This window comes from Rissa tridactyla, chromosome 2 (genome assembly GCF_028500815.1).
Source record: "Rissa tridactyla isolate bRisTri1 chromosome 2, bRisTri1.patW.cur.20221130, whole genome shotgun sequence".
Classification (NCBI taxonomy): domain Eukaryota; kingdom Metazoa; phylum Chordata; class Aves; order Charadriiformes; family Laridae; genus Rissa; species Rissa tridactyla.
In genome coordinates, this window is record NC_071467.1 from 135,182,171 (window position 1) to 135,209,661 (window position 27,491).

The window sequence follows — 27,491 nt, forward strand, 5'->3', positions numbered from 1 at the left end:
GTTGTCTCTCTTATCCCCTGTCACAGAGAGGGGAATGGACAAGACGCCACCGGCTGCAGCAAATGGATGATTCCCAAGGTCTTTTGCTCACAAAATACTCCAAAGCAAGATGCAACCTCGCTGAGTGTGTGGGATACTTGATCAGAATGGTTTTATATTGAAGGCTGAGCATCAGAGGCCAGAACTGATGCGCTGTCATGCTGTCACTTTAGGACAAATGCACTGCATTTTCTTTAGTGAGATGAGATTGGCAGTTTTTTGCACATAAAAATGGAAGCTGCTTCTGCATTCCAGATGCTCGGGTGATAAAATTAACTTTATTTAAATTTGAAAAAGTTTTATCAGTACAACGTCAACCAGTTATGGGCACAAAATGACTATGACCTGGTGGCAGATTTGAAAGCTAAAATGTTACTAAATTCAGTTTTGCCCTCCTAATTTCCAGGTCTGTGAGATGGTAGGTAGTTCAAACTGTTTGAATGCTGCTCTAAAAGGTTGTGAGATTGCTTATGTAGATGCCTTGGATAGTCTGTAGCTAAAATGGCATTAGATGCCTGTGCTTAGGTCCCTGAATATCTTCCAATGTGTCATTCATTGATGTGGGTAGGGAGATTGAATTTACGAGTTCAGAATTTCAAAATTTATTTGTGTAACCACTAGCTATGTATACCCTGAGTCGTTAAATGGCTGATCTTGATCTTGACCATTAGTCAAGCTCTTGATATTCTGTAAAATACAGAAGAAAGCTACATCTAGCATTACATCTGGTAACAGATCCTTTCCCTTTGCAGCAGTGAAGTATTTCAAATAGTCACTCTTCATTCCTCAGAGTTAAGAGTAAAACGGATGATGACATTATCGCTGAGCGAGAAGGAAAAGATGCATACCAGCAAGACTGTGTCAGTAGATTGCTAATACAGCAAAGGTTTCAATTTCTCCGTGAAGGGCAGGGATTACATTCTTTGAAACTACCCAGATGCTGAGGAGAGGCTGAGGAAAAAAATAGAAAGAAGGAAAACCACAAAAGCTGATTTCTCCACCTGTAGAAAAGATAATCTTCCAAAAGGTGTTTAGTTTAGAAAATAAAGTAAAAAATTCTTTCTATTGCCTCAACCACTTCAAATAGTATATCATCATTTATGAAAAATGTCTGTCTAATAGACCAAGTTATGGCAGGACTGAAATGCGGCAAGAGCCCTGCTTTTGTTCTAATGTGATATTTTCTATCTTCTCTGCTTTTTTGACAAGAAGGTCGTAGCCTAAATCAGAAAACTAAGGTTAAAAAACCCCACAACAGTCAGTTTTCTCCCAGCTTGATCCATATTCATTTTTCAAATGGGCGTAAGAGCTTTTCTGTGTTTTATATGAATGACAATTGTCTCCAGCGTCAGAGGCAGTAACCACTACTGCCAGGATGGGAGCAAAATTAGGAGGTCCAGAGGTGAAATTCCAAGCTAGAGACTGCCAGAACTGCTTTAGGTGCATGTGGAGAGCATGGTTATTTTCGCAAATATGGTCTGTATTTTTCTATATGGACAGGTAGAAGTGATCTCTTTCCTGAGGTACATAGGTTCTAAGTAGGGTAGGCCACTTCTAAACTCACCTGTCAGCTTTAAACAAGCTAATTGTCTTACTTTGCAGACTGAACTAAATCCACTGTGACTGGGCCTCCGGGTGAGGGAGAACAGTCAGAGTACGGACACAGGCAGGAATGGAGGGGAAGGCAGAAAGTCAGTGGGTAAATTTAACCGTGTGTTTGTTCGTTTGTTTTTTCCCATAGGCCAAAGGGATTACAAAAACAAATGTTGCAGAAATATTTAGAAGCAGCAAATATAGGATTTACACGCAATTTTTGTAAAGAATGTCAGATAACTTACGCTGCAGTTTGTCAAGTTCCATGAGCTAAAACAATATCACGAGCAAAGGAAGATGTATGTTCAGCTGCCACGAGAGCATCCTGATGATAGCTGGGAACACCCGCTGCAGGCTGAGATACGACACACAAAGGCTGTCAGCTAGGGAGTAAACGCCTTCCCTTTCCAATTTTTCTGGATGGATTTTGAAATGTTTGGGTGAGTCACTTCCAAAGGCTTTGTACGTTTTTCAAAAATACGCGAAACCAAAAAGAAGAAGCAATTTGGCAGGCAACTAGGAGCCCTCTAAAAACACACAGGGAAGCATCCACTCTTGGGCTGTGCACACATGTTTTTCCCATAGACTGAAAGGCCCCAGTCATGGACTAAGCAGAATCATGAATAAAAGATGGGAGAAATCCATTAAGTTGTATAGATTGCTCCCAGAGTACAAGCTAGCTCAGCCCAGGTCTGAGTGCCCCCTACACAATGGCACCTTTAACTAACCCCCACGGGACCATCACTGGACCTGCTATTACTCCCCCAACCTTCCTTAATATTTTGGTCTATCTTTCTTTCACTTTTTTATCTAACAGCTTCCTGCTGCATCCTCTTCTGTCAGAAGAGTTCTACCTTTCCTTTTTGTCTTTATTGTTTGGGACATGCAGCTGTCAACTCTTTCAGAGAATGAAGAAAACAAAGAATTCTTAGCAATGGAGAAAAAGACACTGGATAGGACATTTGACAGGAGTTTGCAACAAAATGTTCAGCAAAACCAAACCAATGCAAATCTGGCATGCATGAGGAATTTCCTCATATAAAGAAGGAGGCAAGAGATTTTCCCATGTGTGTATGTCTCTAATGCGATGAACAATGGATTCAAATAATGTCTCTTTGTCCAGCATTGACATAACGGACTGTATTCTCTTTGTCCAGCATTGACATAACGGACTGTATTCAGTTTCAGAAAAAAACCAAACCCCCAAACCCCCAGCTTGCTAAAATGAAAGGATTTTGGAAATGCAATAATAAAAATGGGCTTGTGTTACAAGGGAAAGGATTGAGGATTTTTATTGAGAACTTGCTTTCTTTTCGAGAAAAAAATAGCAGCTGGTCACCTGCCACTTCTGTTGGATTGGTGTATTTCTTTTAACTTGTCTCTTCATACCAATTATTTTATTGCATGCTGTATGGAAATAGCAGTCCTTGAATCCATACTGTTCAACTATGAAATGAGTAAGGGTAGTAGTCAAGAAATATTTTGTTCTGCGGCTGTCTGGGAGGCAGTATCTTGAGATACCTACATAAAGACACCGGCAGGAAGCAATGAAGAGTCGGAAAAGGTAGGATGAATGAAGGGGAATCTTTCTCCCAGGGAGAGCTTGTACAGGCTGACCACAATCTGGAGTGAATAGGATTTGCCACAGTTGCCCTAGTCAGACAGATGAAGCTTTTATACAACAAGGAGGAATCCTGTTCTGTCGGTGAGAGGAGAGGAATGATGCAAGAGGTCTTTGCATCATTCTGTGATTCACTAGTAATATTTCTGTTTACTGATGCAGTTGATTAAAGTTAATCAGGTGATGTACTTCTACTAAAGGCTTTGCTGTGAAATAGCAATTTTGAAGGTTCCTGACTGATAAGCAGAGATTAAACAGTCTGATCGCAAGCTATAGAAAGCCATAGGTCATAGCTTGTTTATGCAGCTCCCCAGGAAACACTCCAGCAGAACGGTGACAAGACTTTACATGAGCAGGGTAATGAGCACAATAGAGCTGCAACTCCCAGCACGTGACTATTTTTAGTTTCTAATGTGCCTAAAAAGCAGGCTTTGAGACATTAAGAATCAGAAAAATCAGAACAGGATGCAATTTATCCTGCAAGGCCAAGAATGTTAGCCTAAAGATCTCTTTAATGTGATCTTAATGGCACTGTACTGACATTCATCTGATATGAATGATTTTATTTAGGCAGACTAAAAAAAAATAAAATATCTTAAAAGCCACAGAGCCTGCACTGTGGTTACAAATGAGCATGATCCCAGAAGCAGATAAGTAGCTGATTTGCTCCCAAATGCGCAAGATCTCAAAATACATTCATGGTGGGTGAGACTTTTTTAATCTCCAGCCAGAAGTTACTATTTTTCCTCCTTCTGCTACTAGGCAAAATGTGCCTGGACATTTTACAGCGTGTTATAAATTAAAGAACACCAAAGGGACCTTTCCTCTTTATTATAGCAATCTACACCAAAACCACAGTCTGATTTTATATTGTAAATAAAACAACATATCTGGTTTCTAAATCCAGCAAGCTGAGCAGCTAGTTGTTAATGTGGCTCTGAAAAAGCATTTCATGCATGATTTAAGAAGCTGAGTGTAGGTAATTGTATCTGAAATTATACTACTAAAAATATAGTATGGTAAATGAAAGGTCAAATAGTGGTTCTTGAGGGCTGGAAGAAGGTCCTTCATCATTTGTTGCATGCTATTTTTAAGTAGCGTTTCTCAAATTTTGGGTTACAACTAGGAAGTTATAGAAGGCTTCAAAGAGGTGACGGGTGGAGGAAGTATGTAGAAGTTTTATTCCTCTAACATTGTGAGTGACGAGGGAACATGAGTGGGCTGTAATACCTGGCTGGGTATGTTTATCTTAGCCAGGGAATTGCTACCTACCTCTTACTGCTGGCAGTGGCTGGGTTCCTCCTGGGCAGAAGAATTGACTCAGGGCTGCATGAAGACTGACAGGCCAAAAAGTTGAGAAAGACTGCTTTGAGGGAAGACATGACTCAGAAGCGACTGGCAACGAGCGCGCTGAACTATTGCCTTGAGTCTGGCACCGGGACAAGGTCTCTGTTCCCAGCACACGGCGGGCAGAGGAGGAAGGGTGATGACAAGGCACAGACCCAAGACAAGTATCCTACTTTCCAACTCTGCTGTACGACTGACCACCGAGGCCTGAAAACAAAAATCAGTCTCTCTACTAAAGGTGAAAAAAGGACTATTATGAAAAAATTCCCCATATGCTGCAAAGTAGGAGAAGCTGTTGAAGTTAACACACACAGACATGTAGGTGAGATATCTGTGGTTTTTTCAGTGTTACCTGCTCTGAGTTGCTGCAGCAGGAACCAGTCACGGAAGCGCCACGGTAAGGAGAGAGGCTGGCAGAGCAGTGAGAAGTCGCAAAGAACAGTAGCGAAGAAGTGTGGCGAAGCTACAAAAAGCAGGCAACGCCAGCAACTTAGCAGCTGTTCCAACCGGGTTGTGTTACCCAAGAGGTTTTATCAATTGAGGGCTGCTACTTAAGGGATATTGCAAAGTGGACATGAGTTGACCCAGCAGTTGCCACATCAGAGCAAAACAGACACAAAAATAGTTTGGTATTTGCTTTAGGCATTAGGTGTTATAAATCATCCTGTTTACACAACTTGCTGGAATTTTTTCCCCCCACCCCCCTTAAATAACAACTGTTAAGTGATCTGTGTTTGCAAGCCGGGAAGTCAGCTCATTTTGAGCATTAAGTAATTCAGATCGGTTCTTCCAAGTTCCTGGGTGGGAGCTCACCCGGTGTGTTTGTTGTGATGCTCTACATTTGAATGCAGTCCTTCCTGCTGCCAGTCAAGCCCTGGCAGAAGGATGGTACTAGAACTACCAGGCTATTGCATAAAAGGGAGTCACGAGTTTCTCCACAATTGTCTCAGACAAGTCTGGTCTAGGAGCTTACAGTCAGTTTTGGGCTCTGCGGTGTGAGTGGCACTTAGCAACACGGTTCTCCCCGCAGTATCTGTAAAGGGGTTAAGAGCCTTGGCAGCAATTCTGAGCCGTATCCTCCTTTTCCTGTCCCGTTAGCAACTTCAGCTGTGCGCAGTATCGCGGCAGAAGTCTGGCTACCTTGTTCCATGAGGAAACAAGCAACTTCTCCAGCCATAAAACAACTATTCTTGTGACGCAGACTCCCATCTAAACTCCTTGTCTGCCTTTGCCACATGGGAACAACCTACCAAAGTGATTTGAACAGACATTCATACTATACTTTGGCTCTTTCTGCAGAAGCTACTGAGCTGTCTTCATTAGGAAGCAGCATAGGCTACGAGAAACATTGATAACATCTAAATGATAAACTTAAACTGGTCTTATTCTGTTAGCATCTATTGGAGCAGACTCTACACAAGGTTTACATGACTCTTTAGAGTAGGTAGGCAAGTATATCCATTAATACACAAATACCTACTTCTAAAAATAAATAAAAGCACTGAAATATGTTCCAGCGGTGCATCCACTCAGATCTGGGTCTTTTGCCACATGTTTCACTGTTGTCCAAATTTTATCATTAGGGAGAACTGGCATGCTGACTTCAAAGCACTTTGAACTTCCACAAGTTTTGAAGTCACAGCTGAATCAGAAAATCTGTCTTGCTCTCATCTCTAGCAAGTAACATTTTAAATGCTGGGTTTAGATGTTTGCAAAACAAGGAGGGAATGGAATCAACTTGATGAATGTGACTTCACACAGCTGTATCTGAGGGGAAAAACATGACTTTAGAAATGTGTTAATGAGGTTTATCTACATTCTTTTAACTGACCATTTCCATATTTTTGCTGCTTAACAATAACATTCTTGGACTGAGGTTCCTGCCATTGTTGTTTTACCTAGCAATATTAAAATTGAAGCATTAAGTTAAGAAAACTTTTCTTTGCCTGAGAATTTTTTATTTATTTTATTGAGAACTACTGAGGGATTGAAAGTAGACTTGAGCCATAAAGCTAAGTACATAAAAGTTTACGCGCTGATTATAAGTCTAGGTCTGAAGCTTAACGCAAGTCCTTCTTTATATTGAATGAGGTGTCACAGGCTGTTATTAGCCTTTCAAGGTTTGATTAGGTGCCAGTGAAATTAAAACATTCTTTGGCACATGGTCAGGTGCCTTCATGATCACAGGCTGCTCTGTGTGCGTGCATGTGCGTGTTACACAGCAATGGTACCACCGCCCACCAGGGACTCACACATGCTATACCATTTTGTCCGGTAATTTTAGGGACTTCTGCAAGCAAAAGACTGTTCTTATCTTTTTATAATGTTTGGCACTACTGGGAAGCCCTGACCAGCTCTTAGCATTGTATTTGAAGCTCTACTGTAGAAAGTCATTCTCCTCTACAGTTCCATTTATAACTGGGAAGAGCAATTTGCAGCTTCTGTAGAAACAGGTCTCAGAGACACTGATAAGAATATGATATAATATAATATGATGATTATAATGTTTAAGAGAACTTGGAAAATATGTGCTTTAAAAACCAAATACGGCAGCATGGACAGCTAAAATCAAAGGGAATAACCTCTCTCATAAGACCATCTATAGCATATTTCAGCTACAGAGATCCTTCATCTACTGCAGACGTAAAACCAAACCAAGTATGAAGGTCAGGCCAAGTTGGTTTTTTGTTTTGTTTTGAGTCTTTTACATTTAAATCTCCGTCCAGAACTGATGACAGTTCTCCCCTCAAGAGAATGAAAAAGATGCTGGTGAAGAATAGAATCAGTGCCTGAACTGCTGGGCCACAGACTGCCCCGGGCACTTAGCACCTCTTACTGAAGAACTCAATTGTCCTAAGCGCATGTCCTAGCTTCTAGACTAAAGGATGTATCCCTTACGCTCTCAGTTATTCATGAACTCTTTGTTCCAAGTGGAACAATTTAATAGGAGAGTTTGTTTCATTCAGGATGTCCTATGAACCACTTCAGAGACCCTGATTTCATTCACATCCTAACTCCAAACAAGGCAGAGGAGGGAGCTAACTTGAGTGTTCACTTGCCCATTAGTTCATTTTGACAGGCGGCTTTCTGGCTGCCTTCTGTTGGACAAATTTTTTCAGTATGTTCTGAAACCACTTACTGGTTTGGGCCCCACAAAGATGGAGGAAACACCTGCTACACAACTTCTCGAGGGTTTGGTCGCCAAGTAGCTCAGTGTTGCCAGGATCTGAGTGGTTATGGAAGAATCAAGGTAGCTGGCAGCCGAGTAAAGACTCTGAAGGTTTAAATTTGGCTCTTTAAAAAAGTGTGGATGACGATTCAGAGAGCAGAAAAGAATACAAATACCCTCAGGCATCTTTCAAGTACCTTAAGGGTGAGACCACCCTTTCTCTTCCTGCACTTCCCTCTCAAAACTTCAGACTGGTGTCACAAAGTAAATTCAATCGTTTCTTCTAACTTAGGTCTTACTTTTATTAACAAGGAGCCAAATTCCTCTGGCTCATACCACGTACCAACAGATGCCCACTATTCCATGTTGAGGGAAGTCTTTGTGTCCATAGTCAGTAAAAAGGGGGAAAATTGATAATTTTTTTTTCTCATTTCCTTTGTCATTCTGTAAATACAGGAGGGATTGTAACATTGAATATTATTATGCAGTATGAAGGATTGCAATTAGTCCCAACATCCCTCTGGCTTCATCTTCTGTATTTATGATTTTTTTTTTTTTTTTTATAATGAAACTCCTCAAATTTATTTGTATGGATTTTAGACATCCACACAGTGATGATCACACACAACCTTCAAAACAGTATATAAAAAAAAAATCTGTTGAAGTTATTACTTTCTGAATATTGCTTATACTTTTATTTGCAGCCAGGCTGGATTCAAGAGAAGTTAAGATCCTGTTGGCTTCAGCATAAATTATAAAAGCCACAGTAACACTAACGTTGAGAGCTTCTCCCTTTCTCAACGACTGGCTACTTTGAAAATTAAATTGTATATAGATTTGTTTAATGCTAATAACATTCCCTGCTGGAAACTTGACTAGAAAGGTTAGGTATAAAAGAAGAAACCTCATTATCCCACAGACTCATCACATCTTCAATTTCCCATCTTTGGTGGAATCACTGAAAATCTTGCACTTAGCTGCTGATGCCTTACAATTATGGTCCTTCTCTACTTGTCAGAAGGATCAGCTTCAAGAGGTGAGAGGACTTATAAAAATGTAGGTTCACCACAAAAATCAATGCACTCAAATTTGCCTGAGAAAGAATGGATGTTTTTTTGACGAGCTGTCTCAGAGTCCCTGGTAAGCAGTCAGAGTAAATATTGCTCGCTGGAGGTAACAGAAATGAAAGGGGGAACAGCGACAGTGGCCCATGCTAGAAATCATTAAATATTCAGATTATGCAGAGTATACACAAAGGGTGGAATTTCATTACTAGTTTTAGATGCCAACTTGTATTCTGGCTGCCTGAAGCTGGTTTGATCTAGTGTTACTTATTTAGCACTAGAAGTGACAGCCTGCAGGGAAGGATGCCTGGGCAGAGAGGGAAGAGGGCAGGAAGATAAGTTGTCAACTTAATCAATGGACAGAATCAAAATACTAAAAGTAGAATCAGCCTCTTATTCTAGATAGTAACTTTAACCTAAATTAATAAGCCAGTTCTCAGGTGAACAAAATCACCTGAGAATAAAACAGCTCTCCAGTTTAAGTGTGTGAGTGGGAAATGTGGTTCCTCACTAGGAAAGCGCATCTCCAAAAGAGCTATTTGAGAAAGCCTCCCTCTGCCAGAGCCTTGAGTAAGATGACGACTTCCATCAACAAACTGCCTGAGCTCACGATGCAGTGGCCTACTGCAGGTTAGGTACCACCATGGTTAACTTTCATGTTAAATTAGAAATAGAAGTGAAATTCCATACGTCACAAAGAAAATGGCTTAGTCCAGGAGAAAGTATCTCCCTCCTTCAAACAAAACTGCATAGTGAGGTCTTACACTTCAGGAAACAGGTTGATACATGGCCTGAAGGTATCCTTTTAACAAATGTGACAGAGTACAAAAAAACGATGGCCCGTGTTGCTTATATTATTGCCTGATTATTTCCAGATGTTACTTAATAGATTTGCAGCCTTGTTGAATTACTCTTGTAACTTAGCTTATCTTTTTGTGGTATGCAAGAAGAGTAAACAAGAGGACCTACATACAAAGCTCACAGCCTAGTACTGATTCTGGATAAGACATGTGTCTTAATACATTACAAGAGAATAGCGTAGTTGAAGCCAATTAAAGTCTCGCCCATCACATCACTAAACCAAAGAACTATTCTAAGTTTGGTAAACTGCATAGGGGATTACGGTGCAACATTTGGTTCAGCATTACAACTGATTTTAAAAGATCACCATGCAAAGCCAATACAGTGCATGGAAAACAGTAGTATCAGTAATTACAAATAAACTAAAAGAATTGTTTTCTTAACTTAAATCCACCATTTGTGAAATGGCAATAAACAGTAGATGGGATACCAATGGCCATCTACAAATCTGAAAAGAAAATATGCTTATTTTTAGCAGAATCTATGCAGAAATCTATTCCTGCCTCGGTACTGTTCAACTGTGAATTTACTGTCACTAAGCAATGAATATAGGAGCCTTTCAACTGCTAATTGTGGCTTACTATTTACAAAGTTTATTTATAAACTCATTTTCATGCAAGTATAAAATACTAATTCCGTAGACAAATACACATTTGTTCACCACTCTAAATTATATACATTGCATTTGCATCTAATACTCAGAGAAGTGCAAAGTCCACAGTGACGTAAATAACAATAGTTCTGTAAACTATTAGATGAGCTCTCAAAAGATATTAGGAACTGCATGATACTGTCTTTTTGAATACTGCTGACATCAAACTGTTTTGCAGTAAAAGAACATACATTTCAGCTACATTCAAGTGATTATTTTATTACCATATATTACGTCTTACAAACTTTACTGGAGATGAGCGAGAGCGCTACAAAACCATACCTTAATGCAAGAAGTGTACTGCATGGTATGTGCAGGCATAGCAAAGGAGAGAGAAGAACTGGAAAGAAAAACAAGCTAAGAAAACTTGTACAAAAATGGATAGTAATACTGACGAATACTGGGTTATAATCTTACTTATAACAGACCTGAAGGGCTAACAGAGATTGAATTTAGAAACATCTGTGCACTGTAGGTACAGTTTGGTGCAGATCAAGAGTGCGCTAATACAGTCAATGTTGTACGCATAAGATAATGCACAAAATACGCTGATATGCATATAAACAACTAATTTGTTTACAGTAAGTAGGGCAGCACAGTTGTGGTACTGCATCCTTGGCACTTAGTGATAAGACGACGTGTATTTGGTTTAACTAAATACATAAACAGGATATATACTGGTTTGTAAGATGTAAAACGTACATTATCCCTTTGAACCTTCCAGGTTTATAGCGTTTTTCTAATTTTCAAGTTCAGATGCAAACATGATACACTCGGCTAGATATGGAAGACATTTCAGATATTGGGTTAAAACAAGACCTTCGATAAAAAAAATGACAGAATCGCAAATTAATTCTCATGATATTAATTAAATCTGTTACTGCTGTCTTGTGCTGAAAACAAAATCTGAAATGTTAAAAAAAGAAAAGCAACCTTTATTTTCCTGAATACTAATTGTTTCCTTAATGTCCCTTTCGTATATGGTAATTTCACGTTAAAGAACTGCTGAAGTTACTCATCTGAAAAGTTGTAAATTAATTGGGAGTTTGGCCTACCATATTATATCACACAGAATGGAAGAAAATACGCTCCTCTTCAAAGAAACCGTGTTTCGGCTATGAAAGGATTCCAATTTTAAGTGATTGTCCTTGTATTAAACAATATTAACAACCGTCTGGAGGGAGCCAATTTACTTTTGCCTGTTTTAAACAAACTGGCTAAACTGCCATTTTATATTATATATAACAAATGTAATAAAACTGTTCTTAACATATGATGATGTAACACTTTAAAATTAACTGGTTTAAAATATTTTACAAAGACATTTTATTATATATGAACTATACAACACACAAGAGTATGAAATACTTTGAACATATACACATTTGTGTATTTTTCACGTAGATTATTATTTTGCACCAAACATTGGTGTCTGCAATTCCAGCAATCCTCTCAGATAAAACCAAACGAAACCCCAGGATGTTTTCAAGGATGTGGGTTTTTTTTTTCCTGAAAATAAAACCTATTGCAAGGAGAATGTCTCTAATGACTTTTTTCATTTCCCAATTTCATATTCTGCACAAAGCTTTTCAAATGGATCAACATACATAAAAAGAATAACCTCTCTGTACTTTCCAGTGCAATTTGCTAGGGATAAAGTTTAAACCAAAACTGACCCTTTCCCCACTACGAACATTGGAAACTGCAGTCAAAGTAAACGTCAATACCAATCGCTATTGAGACTCCTTTCCCCCTTATTTAAAACGCAATCCTTTTCAATATCCGTTTTAATGAAAGTATTTGCATAGAGCAGCCTTGTATTATTTCTAAAGAACATTATGAGCATTTTAACACAAGATAAGGCACATGTTTTTCAGCATTAATAATCTAAATCTAATCCTGAGGATCTGCTCCTCCCCCTCAGCAAAATCTGCTTTTTTAATATACCCTGTATTACCTGAAGAAAGCAGAAAAGCAGTAGAGAATAAACCAAAACTGAACTAAATTTAGCTGAACTAAATTCAGAACATTAATAACTCCTGATAATAACGTAACAAATCCACAGATAAAGAATTAAGTCAGTCTCTAAACAAATTATCTTTAGGGGGGAAAAAAAAGAAGATACAGCCAGTAGCAATGCAGACGTTAGATAAAATTCACATAATATGGATGACATTTATAGTGAGTTTTGCTAAAATAAGCTCCCATCAGAAACAAGGTAGCTAAACTGTGAGGCACTTAAGGTTAACAAGAAAAGGAGGAACGCAAGGGGTCTGTTTCATAGAAAACCTGAAGTTGCATATCATATCCTCGTATTAAGCCTTCTATTAAAGTGCTAGAAATGGAGACTTAAAACAAAAGGATTTAAATATAAAATAAGTGATCAAAGAGCTTAGTATGCATTAAAATTAAGTGCTTTTGATTCTCATGAATTTAGAGCTTTTTAACAGTTTTTAAAAAATAAAGTCTGGAATAATCCACGTGTGAAATCATCTTCCTTGTGCCATTGATGCTACTTCTAAAGTGCCCAATTATTTTCCTAAACAACAAAACCATTTGCCTTATCTTATGTTGTAGAGCATGACATAGTCTGTAGTACATATGTAATCCATACTGCAACGACACAGTCAATCTGATGGAAAACAGCACGTGCATACTTTTAGTCAGAAGTTTTAATTCCACCTGTCACTTTAAAAAGCCAGGTCTTGGATTACATATCCACCAGTACATAGTGCAACCAACCTCATATTCTCAAAATGTAATTTAGCTGTTAAAGTCTGATGCTCAAAGATAAACTTAGCAAGCTTTTTCTCAGAGCAGCCTGACACCCAGACAAAATCACAGATGGAGCTCTAGATCTGAATCACATAAATCCACTAGATGCCAAATCTGAGAAGGATCTGGGTTCTGTCGGATGATGAAGAGGCTGAAGATGTGTGGCAGTCTGTGCATTACTGATCACATCTAACTGAGAGGGATATGCTTCATTTACATTTCCTCCATTGAAACCGTTTTGGAACTGGCAGGAAAAAAGACAATATAAATAGTTAGTATGGGAAACTGATTTATTTATAAGTTTTTAAAAATCTTCCTAAAGACACAGATTGGATGAAAACACTTAAAATATAATGAATAGTTTTAAAACCTTTTTTTTTTTTGATGATGAATGATGAGAAGTTTATTTCCATTAAACACAGCCTCTGAATCATCATGGTAACTTACCCGTGTTGAAGTCAATGGGAACCCTACTTCTGGCTAAATAAGGAAACCGCTATTATCTAAAGCGTAATATAGTTTCCATTTGTAGAAAGTACAGTCTGACTGCACACTGCTAATTTCCACATCCAGCTGTTACTTTTTTTTGCAACCCATTTACATATTTTCATGTCTGCAATGGGATCCAGACTTTACAGCTCTTCCAGGAGTGCACGTGCACGTCCTATTCATAAGCTGAAGCGTACTGCGTTCAGTCCACAGGCTGAGCTGTCGGAGGGTAGGCTTTTTTGACAAACAGTCTTCGTATTGACAATGCCAAGTAAGAGCAATGAACGGCTTTCATCAGCCTTGACATAATTGTTCATAGGATTATTTTAATCATCTGATGTAATGCTTCCTGTCATCCTATGGAAAAGTCACTTTACCTACAAAATACTCCATTCAGTCATGCAAAGAAAATACAACAAAATATTTTAAACATTTCCATCATCTCTTCAGAAGTAGCTTATGTCATAAGTACTCATTCATTCAAGCTTTGTCCTTAAAAACATATATTATACATTCATTTATTCATCTATCAAAATATGCTGCGTTTTGGAAACTTTTTTTTCCTGCTATGCAAACACTGAAATTTGAACAACTGTGCACAGTTCTTCTAAGTTTTTAGCAACAAGACTACAGCCATGTGAGTTATGTTTTTAATCAAAGTTGTCATGCTTTTAAAAACAGCTACAATAACATAAACTAGGATTACTTCTGACAGAAGCAGATTATTTCAATATTCTTCATTAACAAGATGAGTACACTCATTAAAATTTCTATGAAAGTTCTCAACACAATCTAGTAATTAGCAAGTTTTCTCCTGTTTAATAAAGGAATACCGACCTTAAACAAGCAATCAAATTATTTAAGGCCTTTCTGCCCTTCTCCATCACTGAAAGTGTTTTTAGACTACATTGGCTGCGATGCTACTGCAATTACAAGTTAGGCAGAAGGTCAAGGCAGATGACAATAGACCCTTCTGGCTTTCTAATCCCCTAGTCTTTTCATGTAGAAATCGATGGGAGTTAGAAGGCTGCGGAAAGGATAGCAATCATGGCTTGTGTACCAACGTCTGTCCTCTCTCCAGACTCCAACCACTGATAAGGACGTGTGTGCGCTAAATCCAGCCACAAAGACTGCCCTACTTTGGTTTGGCTGTGTGAACGTAGGCTCAGACAGTAGGATCCTATCTGCTTAGTCGCATCCTTACTAAAGTTACCAATCAGCCATAACAATCGAACCTTACGTTTATTACCATAAGCAGTCCTATGTTCTCTCTATTTACAATAAAGAAATGTATATTATTTGCTGTCATGGCTTTGGCACAGGTGATATTTTACAAAATTACTACAAGTGCAGCAGCCATACTTCTGATTTACTAGTTCCAATTGGTTCACATATTTTCAAGTTCTTAACTCTGATAACAAGACTAAATACAATCTCTGTCATATAAGCATATATAAATATAGGGTTATCTTTCTCTGGATCAATGACATTTCTCAGTTAAAAAACCCCCCATTTCTGCATTAAAACATTTCTCAACATAACAACTTTGGTTTACACAGAGCCTTACTTTGCCCTCAAACTATAAAAATATTAATCGGCAGATGTGACTAGAGGCCAAAACTGGGTGCACTGTGATACAAGAGATGTTGGTTTTTTTCCATGTGAACAGTATATAGCAGTATGGCCTGCAAAAGTTAATGCTATATGGTTTAGGAACAAGCAGTCTCTTGCCAGCCCCCACTGCACCCAGTTGGCATACATTAAGTTTTCAACCCCCAAGGACTTGGGGAGAGCTATCAGCTATCTACGATCGCTCTTTTACAAAAGGGGTTGGGGGAATCATCCTTCCTTATCTCATCACGAAGGGTGCTCCGCTTTTAAGCTCATTTGGACAAATGTTCAGCAGTTCTCTTCAGAGGTAAACAGGAGCCAACACGCACAAGGGTAACGAACATCAGTTCTGCACTGGGCTTCTGCTTTGCAATGCAGCGCAGGTATACCATTGCAAGAGGGGCTGAATTTGCCCCTGAACAACTTCAGTAACAATAACTTTTCACAAAGTGGCCTTTGTTCATTTTTTTTAAGGACAAACAAGCTAAAGGCAATATTGTTATTGCAGTTGCAGCACAGCATTCTAGTAAATACGAAGTAATAGACGTATTCATTTATTGCATTCAGAAATGCTGTCTTAGTCATTAGTCACTCAACTTTTTACAGATAGATGAGAAGAAAAAGTAAGCTAGAAAATAACAAAGAGGGGGCGTAACAAACACAATTAAGGCAGCATAACAACAAAATAAACTACAAAATAAATGTATTCGAAACCAACCATTAAAAAGAAAGAAAAGGAATTGCTTATGTGCTGACAGTTCAAAACTGATGCACCACACCACGAGAGCTTTTGTGAAAAGAGCAATTCTATACTATTATAGGGGCGAACTCGGATGACCCTGAAACCCTATTATCAAGCACCACGAAGGACTAATACACTGACCACAGCCAGGCAACATACAGTCAAGCACTGTGCAAGCTCGCGCACTGCATTGTCAAAGTCTCTTCATGCCATTTCAGCCCTTGGGCACTCAGGCAGAAGCTATTCATCTTGCTGAACCGTCCTATATTTTAGCTAAATTTCTGCAGTTCTGCAATTATATTTTTTCCCATTAGTGAAGCAGTTTTTAAAAGGATATGTTTTGTACTTGCATGAAGCATACCAAAAAACTGGGTATATTCTACTCGCATTCTTCACCTCTGTCTTGTGTATGTTAAATGCCAGCTAATACTTTAATTCTATAAATGCTTATGCATGTGCATAAGCATTTGTAGGATCAGTACTTTAGAACATTAACTCCTTGAGGTTAAAAAAAAGTAAAAATGAATTGTGGCTCTGTATTTGAGCAGCATTAACAGAAATAAAAGGTACAATTTAAAGTACTTCAACACAGGTTATTAAGAATCAGGAACCACCTTAGTAATTGAATTTTTTTATTTCTAAGTTAATTTTATCTATGAAGAACTGCGTTTAAAACTGTAGCCTCTGCTACAGCCAGGCTGCTCTCTTCTACAGTTTATTTTGCATTCTCCTTAGCACAGTGTGAAAAAGGTCCAACTTATCTATTGTGAACATAATTTTTTCCTGCTCTTTTGTCTTCAGCAGAGAATCCTCAAGCTGACTGTCACTTATGGCAATATATGAACATATTTTGCAGTATCATCGTGTATAGAAATGCAATAGTTCACAATATTTCATGCTATTTATGTGATATTATCATCTGATACTGTAAGCAATCCTAAAATCATCAAAGAATCTGAGTAGCTAGAGAACACTTACATTTTAAAAACAAGATATTTTTCTGGATCCTTACAAAAAATGTCATGAAAAACAATGTGCCAGACTGCCATCATACCACTCCTCTAAAAAAAGGTATATAAAGCAAATTCCAAGCTTTTGACCATTCTGTTTTTCCTTTGCTCCTACTGGGGAAATTACTCGTAGGTACAGCAGACTTCACTCAACTCTTCCTTTAATACTGCCAAAGAGAGTTACCAGGATGTGGATAGGTGTACATAAAAACTTGACCAAATGCAGCTCTCTTCAATCTAATGACCAAATAAAAACAAGGACATTCACACATTGCTAACCCATCAGTTTCAGACTCAGTGGTTCAATTATGACAAACTCTGCATCCTGGTAGCCACCCAAAACAATAAAAACACAATTCAAAATGCAAGCAATATAGCAACGCCGTTCACTTTACCTTGTTCAACAGCGTTTGTTGACTTGACGTCATAGGATCGTATTGCATTTGATCCACACAGCTGGGCTGTGCTTCTTGCGTGCACTGGTACATAGACACAGCGCCTGCATAGCATGTTTGAGGAGTTAGCATAACCGACTCGGAGTTTATCCCACACTCATGACTTTCAGGGACTTGCTGCAAACAACTGAGAAAATCCTCCAAGTTGGAAGAAGCAGAATAGGTCGATCTGTCAAAACCTGCTACAGGGAAATCCATTGGAGCAAAATTAGAAAGCTGTGGCACCACCCCTGTGTGTTGCTTGTAAGGAATAAACTCTTGCCTGCACGCATAAGGGGAAGTGTTTACTTCTGATTTGTAGAACTCGGGTGCAGTGGCGTGCACGCCAGGGAACGCGTATTGCTGGGGCTGCTGCTGCGAGCAGCCAAGAGGCATGCTGGTGCCAGAGCTCCAATTTGTGAACAGCCCATTGACTTGCATATGTTTCATCTTTTGACAGAGCTGCTGCTGCTGCTGCTGTTGCTGCTCCACGAGCTGTTTCTGGTGCTGATGAAGTTGATGTGGATCTAACTCCTGCTGTACCAAGCAACCTTCATTCTGGACCAGGGGCTGCTGCTGGTTACAGCCTGAATATAAGAAGTCAGACTTACTTAAAGAATCCTGAACATAAGTCAGGATTTCATCAGTTATGTCAATGTCCCCAATATCATCCACACCAGATAACTCAGTTTTAAAAAACTCCTCATCCTGCTGAATACACTTGAGATCTTCAAAGTCAATACCCAGGTTTTTCATGATGCTGTACAAATCACTGGTTTTGTTGTCTTGAAAGAGTGCTGCACTGTCTTCAGGAAGCGGAACAGTACTGTCCTGGGAACACTCCATAAGCTCCCGTTTGAGAACGCTGTGATTTCCAGCAGGCAGGAAATTATCCGTCCAGCCACTGCTAACACCACCCCCCAGTTCATCCCTGCTGTCTGCAAAGAAGTTCCGCTCAAAGGAAAGTTTATGTGATGCTGGAGGACAGAGATACACAGACTCATCCTGCCTTAACATGGCACCTAGGAGGGAGTTTGGATCCACAGAATCATTGTGCAGCGCTGCTTTGGTGCCTTTTCCCGTCGTGCTTTTATTCTTCAGCTGAGAGGGATCCATAAGGCTCGACATAGGGAAAGATACCTCATACAACACAGCCTCACCAGTGGCAAACATGAAGGGCAGCTTCATGTTACGCTTTCGTAGATGTTCTGCCCCTTCTTCATCTCTGAAAATAAATCATATATATATATATATAGCATAATCCTGCAGTACTAAACAGTTACTGTAATCTTTTTGTCCCCTGGAATTAATATTTAAAAAATGAACTATTCTATTTGCAGGCATTTTTCAAATTCCCAGCTATTCCAGCTCAACTTGGTTGAGTTAAACCAAGAGGCAGATTATGAAATAAGGAGCTTATGACTGTAATACCACCTTTACATATTACATTTGTAATTAAATCTAGATAGCATACACCGTTTTCTGTGCCTTATGAGCTGAAATGAAAATAAGTAGGCTTTGTTCCATGCGTTATGTTTTTCTTGGCATAGCAAGTAAACGAATACTTCAGTACTGAAGTATCTCTTTTTCTCCATTTTACAGACTCCTTAGCAAAAACCTGTATAACAATGCTGAATTCCATATTATGTAGAATTTAGTTCAGCACCATAACGACCTAATTTCTTTATGTTATCTGTTGTTTCTTTTACACAACTGCAGTTGGATTTCTTAATTTTTGCTGACGAGGATACTGAATTAAAAATAGGTTGGATAGAATAACTTGGTGCTAGTAGCACTGCTCTTATTCTTTACATGAGATAAAAATGTCTAAAGATTTGCACATAAACGACTATGACACATAAGTACCCAAAGACCAGAATTCTTTTCAATGTTTGTTCAATAATTGAAAGAGCTTTTCTTTTTGGAGTTCAGGATCTAAAGGGGGTTTATTTAAAAATAAAGAATTTCTTTCTGAATATAAACAAGCTCAAAAATTTCCAGTTTTTGAAGTATACTGCTTTATGTGATGATGCCTTACGTAAGAGGTCTTTGCGTGGCAATGATGTAATCCGGTCTTCCATTTTTGTAGACAAGACGTGCGTTTGCCTGTACCCAGGCCCATCGATTTTCTTTGGTTAGAAGCCTAAATACAGTCATTCCACTCTCACCTGTCTTCATCACTAGAGTTAAAGAGTGAGCATAGTGTTTACTGTCCAGTGAACAAAAATAGGAAAATCTGGCATGTCATGAAAATAATCCCATTTGTACAGCAATTTTACAAATCTCATGTTCTCAATCACTCATTTCTACGTGGCACTAATGTATTCCTAGTGAAACAGGAGGATCGATTCCTTCAAGATGTCTGCTTTAATTTTCTGGTAAAATAAAAGCCAAAACTGCAAGCAATTGTATCCGCTACAGATTGGCAACATCCTATATGGAGCTTCATCCATTATTTCTGCAATAACAGAAATTAAGAAACACTAGAACACGTAAATAACAAAAGCCTAAGTGTCTTTTACATCTGAAAAGTGACTTTTACTTAAGAAATCAGAAAAAACACATTAGCTCTGAATCCAATTCTTTCACATTTTGACTAGTTAATGCAGAGGTACTTCATTATTTTCACTCCCACTATCACTTCACTAGCAATGCTTGATGAACATACTACATTTTTGTGGTACATGGCTGAAAAAGCTGCATTTCTAGACATAAAAACTAAATACAAAAATACTAGGAAAGTTTAAGAATACTAATAAAAAATGAACTTTGCTACAAGACTTATCTTAGCATAAGAAATGGAGAAAAAACAGTTTCAAACCAAAACTTCAACCCAAAATTTAATCCCATTCTACTCTGGCAATATTTTCTTTCTTATTCCTTACCAAACAAACAAAACCACTGATAGGCAACAGTGACTGAGCTATACCTGAAACAGAAAACCTGCTTAATACAGGCTGAGAACTAACGTACTGAGGGGGGTTACTTAATTGTATATAAGGGGACAAAAGAAAAAACAGTTTTTCAAGAGAAAACAGTAGTAATGAAGCACTACCAAAATATCCTCAAGATGTTTCTGTAACTTCCAAAGACAAATATGTTACAGCTAACAAAAAAGTAAAGAAAGAAGTCCACTAAATAGTTATATATCAGATAGCGGATACTTATTTCCTTAGCTTAAAACATTATACTTCTCTCCTTAAGTAGTTACTTAAACCAAATCAAGCTGCAGAGAATGAAAACCACAAACCTACAGGACACTGGCATGCTAAATCAGAGATTAATTTCTGTTAAAAATCTTACATTGATATAAAAATGAAATTCTTTATTTAACTTCCTAACAGGAAAGCTATCTTTGAAACAGTCCCTTTGCCCAATGGAAGTTGTAGAAATAGCAGAAGTTGGTTTGAGCAGAGAAGGAAGCAAGAAGAGCAAGACGTGACAGAAACTGGAATATAGAACCTAAAAGGGTCTAGACAGGAATATTAAATATTTCTTCATCCAGTGTAACGTTTTATAGGGAGGGAAAGATCACATGAAATGAATAGCATTTTGTTAAAGACCACTTTTTTTTTTTTTTTAAAAGAGTACTTCATAGTACTTTTTCAGTATGAATATAATCCATGCTTTGATTTTTCAGCCTTTATTAGGGAATGAAGCTTACTTCGGACATGATTTTCAGCACAATAAAGCATATCAGCTGCGTGAACAAACTGGTATCCTGTTCCTCTCATACACAGCTCTGCTTCGGTGTATCCCAAGACAATCTTTCCTCTGGAAAGTAAAAACAAAAAATTGCAACACTGCTGATGAACCAACTCACAGAACAAATGCCAAGCGAGTTAATTATGGCTAGAACATTTCAGACGTAAATGCTAACTGCACTTTCTTGCAATATCAATTGTATGCAGAAGCACGACAGTTCTAATAAAAAATACAGTCAACAAATCATAAAATTTTTACTAGTCCCTCAAGTTGCCTTCAGTGACTAGTAATGGGTTCACAAAATTATTAGATCATTAAAAAAAGAGGAGTATGTCTACAGTTCAGCTGGACTATAATTTCCATACTTTTGAAATTATTTACTTCTAGCAGGCAGCTCCCATTTGTTGCAAAGAAAGATGCTGTTTGCCTCACCCTGTTTCACAGCATATACCTGTAAGTGCTCGCATGTAGAATTAAGTAGGGTCTCAACTTTAGTTATCTAGAACTTCTTGCCTAAATTAGTATTTTTAGTAGCTTAAAAACAGGGCATTCCTCAGAACTACATCCCTTTTGCTATTGAGTGTCTGGGGTCCCCTTCAATTTGCATTTAAGCTTTCTAAGATACACCTCAGAGGAGTACTGTCAATAGAGTCATGTTTGACCTCCACAGATAACATTAGAGTACTTAACTAGAGGTCAGGGAGATGAAGAATTTTAACAGCATTTGTGTGAGCACTATGAGATACAGGATAGAAACAGTCAAAGTGACTGAAACAGGATTTGGAACAAAGAAATGGAGATCCGAAGATGGTGGTGGGGGGGGAGAAAATTAGGGATGGGGAACAATATATGCAAAAGCATAAAACATGGCAAAAATTGAAGGTTTCAAGTGAAGCATAATGAGAAAAAAATAAATCAAACACAGGAAAGAAAAGCCTGCATTAACATTTTGTTAACTTTTACTCATATCAGTTCATAGAACCCAAGAAAAACATTTTACTTTATCAGTAGACAGAATAACAAGTAATTTCACTCTACATGATCCTATAAATAGGCATGGAAATCCATATGAGAGATTCCACTGAAAATGAGTCTGAAAGCACTATTGTCAAAAATAGGAGGGAGGGGAGCAAGACGGAAAGAGGCCAAAGGCTTTTCTTTTGATAAAGAAGCATCTTAATTAGGCTTCTTGTCATATTGATGCATAGTTACATTATGTTGATCTAGTAATGGAATAGCGTTTCCAGTTTTTATATAGGGAAAAGAATGGGTAAAAGTCATAGTGGGGGAAAAAAAAAGAAAAAAAAAACTTAATCTATTTAAAAGTAAATATTTCCATTGTATTTTACATCTATTTGAACTGAAGGGGAAAATATGCATGTAAACCAAAATGAAACACTTGTTCTATCCGTTCCAAAACTAAATTTCAACCAGATTTAAACATTAAACTTTTCTTCTTCCCTAATTCATTAGTATTCTGTCTATTGGGGTTTTTGTTTCGGTTTTTGTGGTGGTTTTGTGGGGGTGTTGTTGTTTTGTTTTATAAATGATTGAGAGTCAGAAAGCAATATGCCCTTTCAAGGAAATGCACTCTGACAAGCCCATTTCTCTTTTTTCTCTTTCAGCAGGGCTGAAGAGAAAAATCCTAACAGTTCCTAAACAATCATCAATATTGACTGAAACAGTAGCCAGCTTTGTATTTCAAATACACACTTGAAGCCTATCTCATTAGCAAATTATTAGAGTATTATGCAGAATAATTTAGACCTACTTTGCATCACAGCCAGTAGGCGTGAAATCCAGTTTATGTTTTGTTCTGAAGATGAAGTTTTTGGTTCGTATCTCAAGGATAGATGGTGGCTGCAGGGGAGTAGCTACTGCAAACAGAGCAAGCTGAGGAGACAAAGTAGCACCATCCTTCCCTTTCTTGTTTTGTCCATGGAGAAACTTTAATCGTCCTTGAAAATTCATAGCCTTAGGGTGAGGAAAAAAGTAATCATTATATGTTGGAGATACTTAAGAGTAAGATATTTCTGTCACGATGTAAAAACATATATTTATTTCTTTAAGACTCATCAGATTCAAGCTTTGTAACACAGCATACAGAGAAGTTAGCAAACGAGTACAGAATACTGTTGTTATACCCCTGAGCACATCGTTTTGAGATCTATTAATAAACTCACTAGAAAAAGAACTAATGAGAAGGTTGTTTTTTAAAAAAAAACACAAACACAAACATAGAATAGCAAATGCCAACTGTATCTTCTAATATTCTAATGAACATGGCATTATACATACATACAATTAGCGTAACATTATTTCTCTTGCATTTCTGTCAGTCATTATTATAAAGTATGCAAATATGCACAACTGCAAAATCATATATAAACAATTCTATTCATAAGAAGTCACCTAAAGGGTGATAAACCTATATTTCTTCTAAAATCTACAGCATTGACAAGCAAAACCATGTATTAAAAAGAACAAACACAGACCTTTCCAAGCAAAAGGAAAACTATGGTTTTGTTAGTTATTATGACTTATTGCATCTCAAGATACCTAACAGAAAATAATCTTTGTAATACTTTTTTATCTGCAAATCACGCAGTACTTCACAAAAGCAGATGCTTATTCGTATTGCACCGAGGAAACTGAGCCATGAGAAATGAGAGAACTGGCACCTGGTTGTAACAACGTGTTAAAGGGGACACATTTAGCGTCACTAACTGAAACATACTGGTTCAAGCAGCTCAGGTATCTATGGAGACTTAACAAATAAAGGAAGTTGCTGTACATACTGTAAGGATAATGCAGATTGCCAACTTGCAAGCATGTATGGAAGTTTTTACATAACTCCATACTTACCAGGAACCCAGATGAATTATCCAGGAGGCATCGTAACCTGCAGATGAAATTCCTTTCCATAAAGGAAGAGTTCTCTGGAGGAAGTTGGTCTGGGTTATAATAGGTTGCTGGCTGTGAAAAGCCATTATCTCCTACAGGAAAGGATTATTTATAAGGATTATTTTTAGAAGAACACCTAGCGAAGGCTATCTATAACAAATCATCTTCCGTCTCATAAACAAAGTGTTAGGTCATGACCTGAGCAAGAACAATGTAAACTGGAAAAATCCTCAGAACCTACACTGATTATAACACTAGGTGAAGTATCAGTTCTTCTCATGGGATTATGTTTTATACACTGTGCTATTTGAAAACCGCATGCAATTTTTTTTTTTAAGTGGTGGTTTTTGTTCTTTTGGTTTGGGTTTTTGTTTGTTTGGGTTTTTTAATTTATTCATTATGTTTGTCAACAATCCAGGTTCTGAATCGGTTGTAGAAATTAGAGTACTCAGCAGACAGCACACCACATTTCTGCAATGGCAGGATCTGCAAAAGGCACAGTAAACGAGTATTCCGAAGTTCAGTAGATGGTATCGAATTGTGAAACTGTTACTTTCCAGATAGCCAGGTGAAAGCTGTAGCAATAAATAAAAAGAAGGGAATCACCACAATAAACCAATGTGAGTACTGCCTCTAATGGATGCAAAAAAACTCTGCTAAATAGTGAAAATGTTTCTGGGCCATGCTGATCAAGAAAACACAGTGGTTACCTCTCCAGAGGAACCTGGAGCATTTGGGTTTTGTTTGTGGGATTGGTGTTTTTTGTTTTTGTTTTTGTTTTTTTTTTTTAAAAAAAAGACTCAAAAACATGATTGACAACTAGGATAACATGACATTCTTCTGCAATTTCAGGACAAGTATTTGCTGCTAAGTGGCATTTAGAAAACAGACTTAAACATTTGGAATATAAAGTAAAAACAGAAGGTAAATCTATAAACTTATGATAGAATACGTATGTTCTGCATGAGACTACGTATACAGAGATACCAGAGCACGTCTACTCAGAGCAAATTTAGCAAAATTATCTCGTTTGTAATACATACAAAAAAAAAATTTACAAACTGTTCATTCCCTAGGAATTCATACATGCAGAAAATTAAGAAAAAACAGTGTAAAATGCTATTTTAGAGTGTTAACACTGTAATTTTAAAAGTAGTCCATATGCTCTCAGAGAACGGATTGCCATGGACAGACAGAAGAAGAATTCAGTTTTTAAGAAAGAACCCATATTGACCTTCCAGACTTGGAGATGAAGTCAGGGAGAGCAAGTCACTTAATCACATACCACATTATGTTCTCTGGAACATAATTCTGTCTCTTGGACAGATGGAAAAACTCACAGATAGGCTAGGTGGTTTTTACAATGGCAAATCAAAGCCAATGGAAAACAAATCAAGACCAAAAGCCAGTTCAAATTAATCTCCTATTAATTCAAGTGACTGAACTGGAGTCAAATGAGGTTGCTGCAGGCTCACCAAGAGGCCTTGCAACCCAAGGCCATATAAATCCAACAAGAACACCGAATAATCCAGCTTTTCAGATAAAATCAGGAGATACCTTTTTTTTCCTTAAAAGAACTGCCATGCAAGGTCAATTTTTGCTGAACAAACTTCAAAGTATAGAGAAAAAGAAAAAGGGCTGTAGCTGATAGTGCATATGAAAAGGGATAATCTGAAATTACAGCCATCCGCAGAACTATGTATTGGCCAAAGCCACCATTATGAGCTGATCCCACAGGTAGAGAAACTCAGATTCTTCCAGTCCAAGATAGTTACCACCTAACTTTGATATTAGAAAATAAATTGCCACACACATGGTTCTCAACAGACAAAAGCAAACTTAATTCCTACTGCTGCAGATTATTTTTTTAATTGCCTAATTGCTGGTGAGAATTTTCAACACTTCTGAGGCACTGCTTCTCCACAAGGCGCTGAAAAGGGCTAGAAGCTCTCTGAAGAAGCAATGAGTATAACAAAAGGACATCAAAGAAACAGCTTGCAAATCCCAACTCACCTTTCGAAAATGCCAACTCTAACATCCTTGAGAATCTCTGCTCAAAATGGTTAATACACCGCATATATCAACATTCATGAGTATCAGCACCAAGGAAACCACTAAAACACTTCTTTTTTTACGCCACCACCACCCCCCCGCCCCAAGCAATCCCAGTATTTCTGTTCCTTTTCCATTGCCATAACTTTATTCCTGCAAGACCAGCTACTACTGAGAAAGATACTGACAGCAGTGAGTAGTTTAGAGCCTTAAAGACCCTGTGTGTGTTTCTTAATCCAATTTTTTCATGGAGTTTAACCAGACTATGGGCAACTTCTTGGAGGGGACGTAGGGAAAGACTTTAATCATCAGTAGCAGGCTCCTTGAAGGGCTCTGATTAAGTCCTCCAACTCAGCTAAATCTGGCTGAGGAGCACCTACCGAGTATATCTCTAGTATCCAGGAAGCAGTGCAAGGCTTTCTGCTGGCATCCGTGGCACTGGTAGGTATGCCTTTCAGCATCTCTGCTACAGGAGCACCTCAGTGTTACTCTTTTGGCAAATACAGAGCATTTGAATGCAGTTATCTTTGAATACAGGTATCTTGTCTGGGTTCTCTCGAGCCTCTGTCAGCCTCTCTTGGAAAATGGGCAGTTCCCAAGAGTGAACAAGGCTTTGGTGGAAGAAGCAACAGTCTGTAGCTCGCTAGAGGAGGGGAACAGCACTCAACACAGGAAGGAATGGGCTTCAAGCCCAAGCCTCCTACATTTGTGAAAGGAATACTGCTGCATTTTCCCAGGCAGACAGGAGGCAGAGAGGTTTTAGTGCCAGGATCTTGGAGAAGTGACTCACTGTAAGAAGGCAGAGAGTCTTACAGAGCATCTGCAATCCCTGGAGCAAAACTACCAGTTAACACTACAGTGGTTGGACCTGTATCCCTCATGAAGCTCACGCCAGATGTCATCAACACCATGGAGCGATGTGCAGAACATGCTGCGCATTAAGTCCTTTTCTTTCTCTTTAAGCTGAAGACCATACATGGTTCCATAGCAAGCAAACTTTAAAACATAATCCAGACTTAAGGGCCCAAAGCAGATATTTGGGACTGAAAAAAATCCAAATTTTGCAAACTTCTCCAGGAACATGACAGGACTGGGAGGAGTGTCTGTGAATAGACACTCCTAAAACACAGAAGGATATTGAATGAGAAACAACCAGTCCAGGCTGAGGCAGAATTAGTTCCCAGACTCAGGTTGTAATCTGTGCTTAAACCTGAGCACAATTATAATATGTCTATAAATATCTACAAATGCTATCTGAATGTATTAAAAAGGAAATGGATTAAATTAGCAAAAATGGAGGGGATCCTTTGATCATAGCATTATCCTTTGTTATAAATCTCAATTCAGTTTAAAAATCCTCCGTGTCCAAACATTTTACATTAACTGAGGCCCCCCCCAAATTATCAGCTTTTATTAAACTAGG

The 27,491-nt window shown here is 38.2% G+C and overlaps 1 protein-coding gene across 1 annotated transcript in view; it reads right to left on the minus strand.

Moving 5' to 3' along the window:
• Positions 1–6,146: 6,146 nt before the first annotated feature.
• AHR (aryl hydrocarbon receptor) overlaps positions 6,147–27,491 on the minus strand; it is a 71,645-nt gene continuing 50,300 nt past the window's right edge. Inside the window, exons 6-11 of the mRNA XM_054191576.1 lie at positions 23,978–24,108; positions 22,884–23,086; positions 21,072–21,181; positions 19,446–19,587; positions 17,369–18,632; positions 6,147–13,365 (exon numbers count right to left, since the gene is read on the minus strand). Coding sequence (XP_054047551.1) covers positions 13,210–13,365; positions 17,369–18,632; positions 19,446–19,587; positions 21,072–21,181; positions 22,884–23,086; positions 23,978–24,108 — 2,006 coding nt within the window. The 3' untranslated portion in view covers positions 6,147–13,209. The remainder of the gene's footprint in view (positions 13,366–17,368; positions 18,633–19,445; positions 19,588–21,071; positions 21,182–22,883; positions 23,087–23,977; positions 24,109–27,491) is intronic.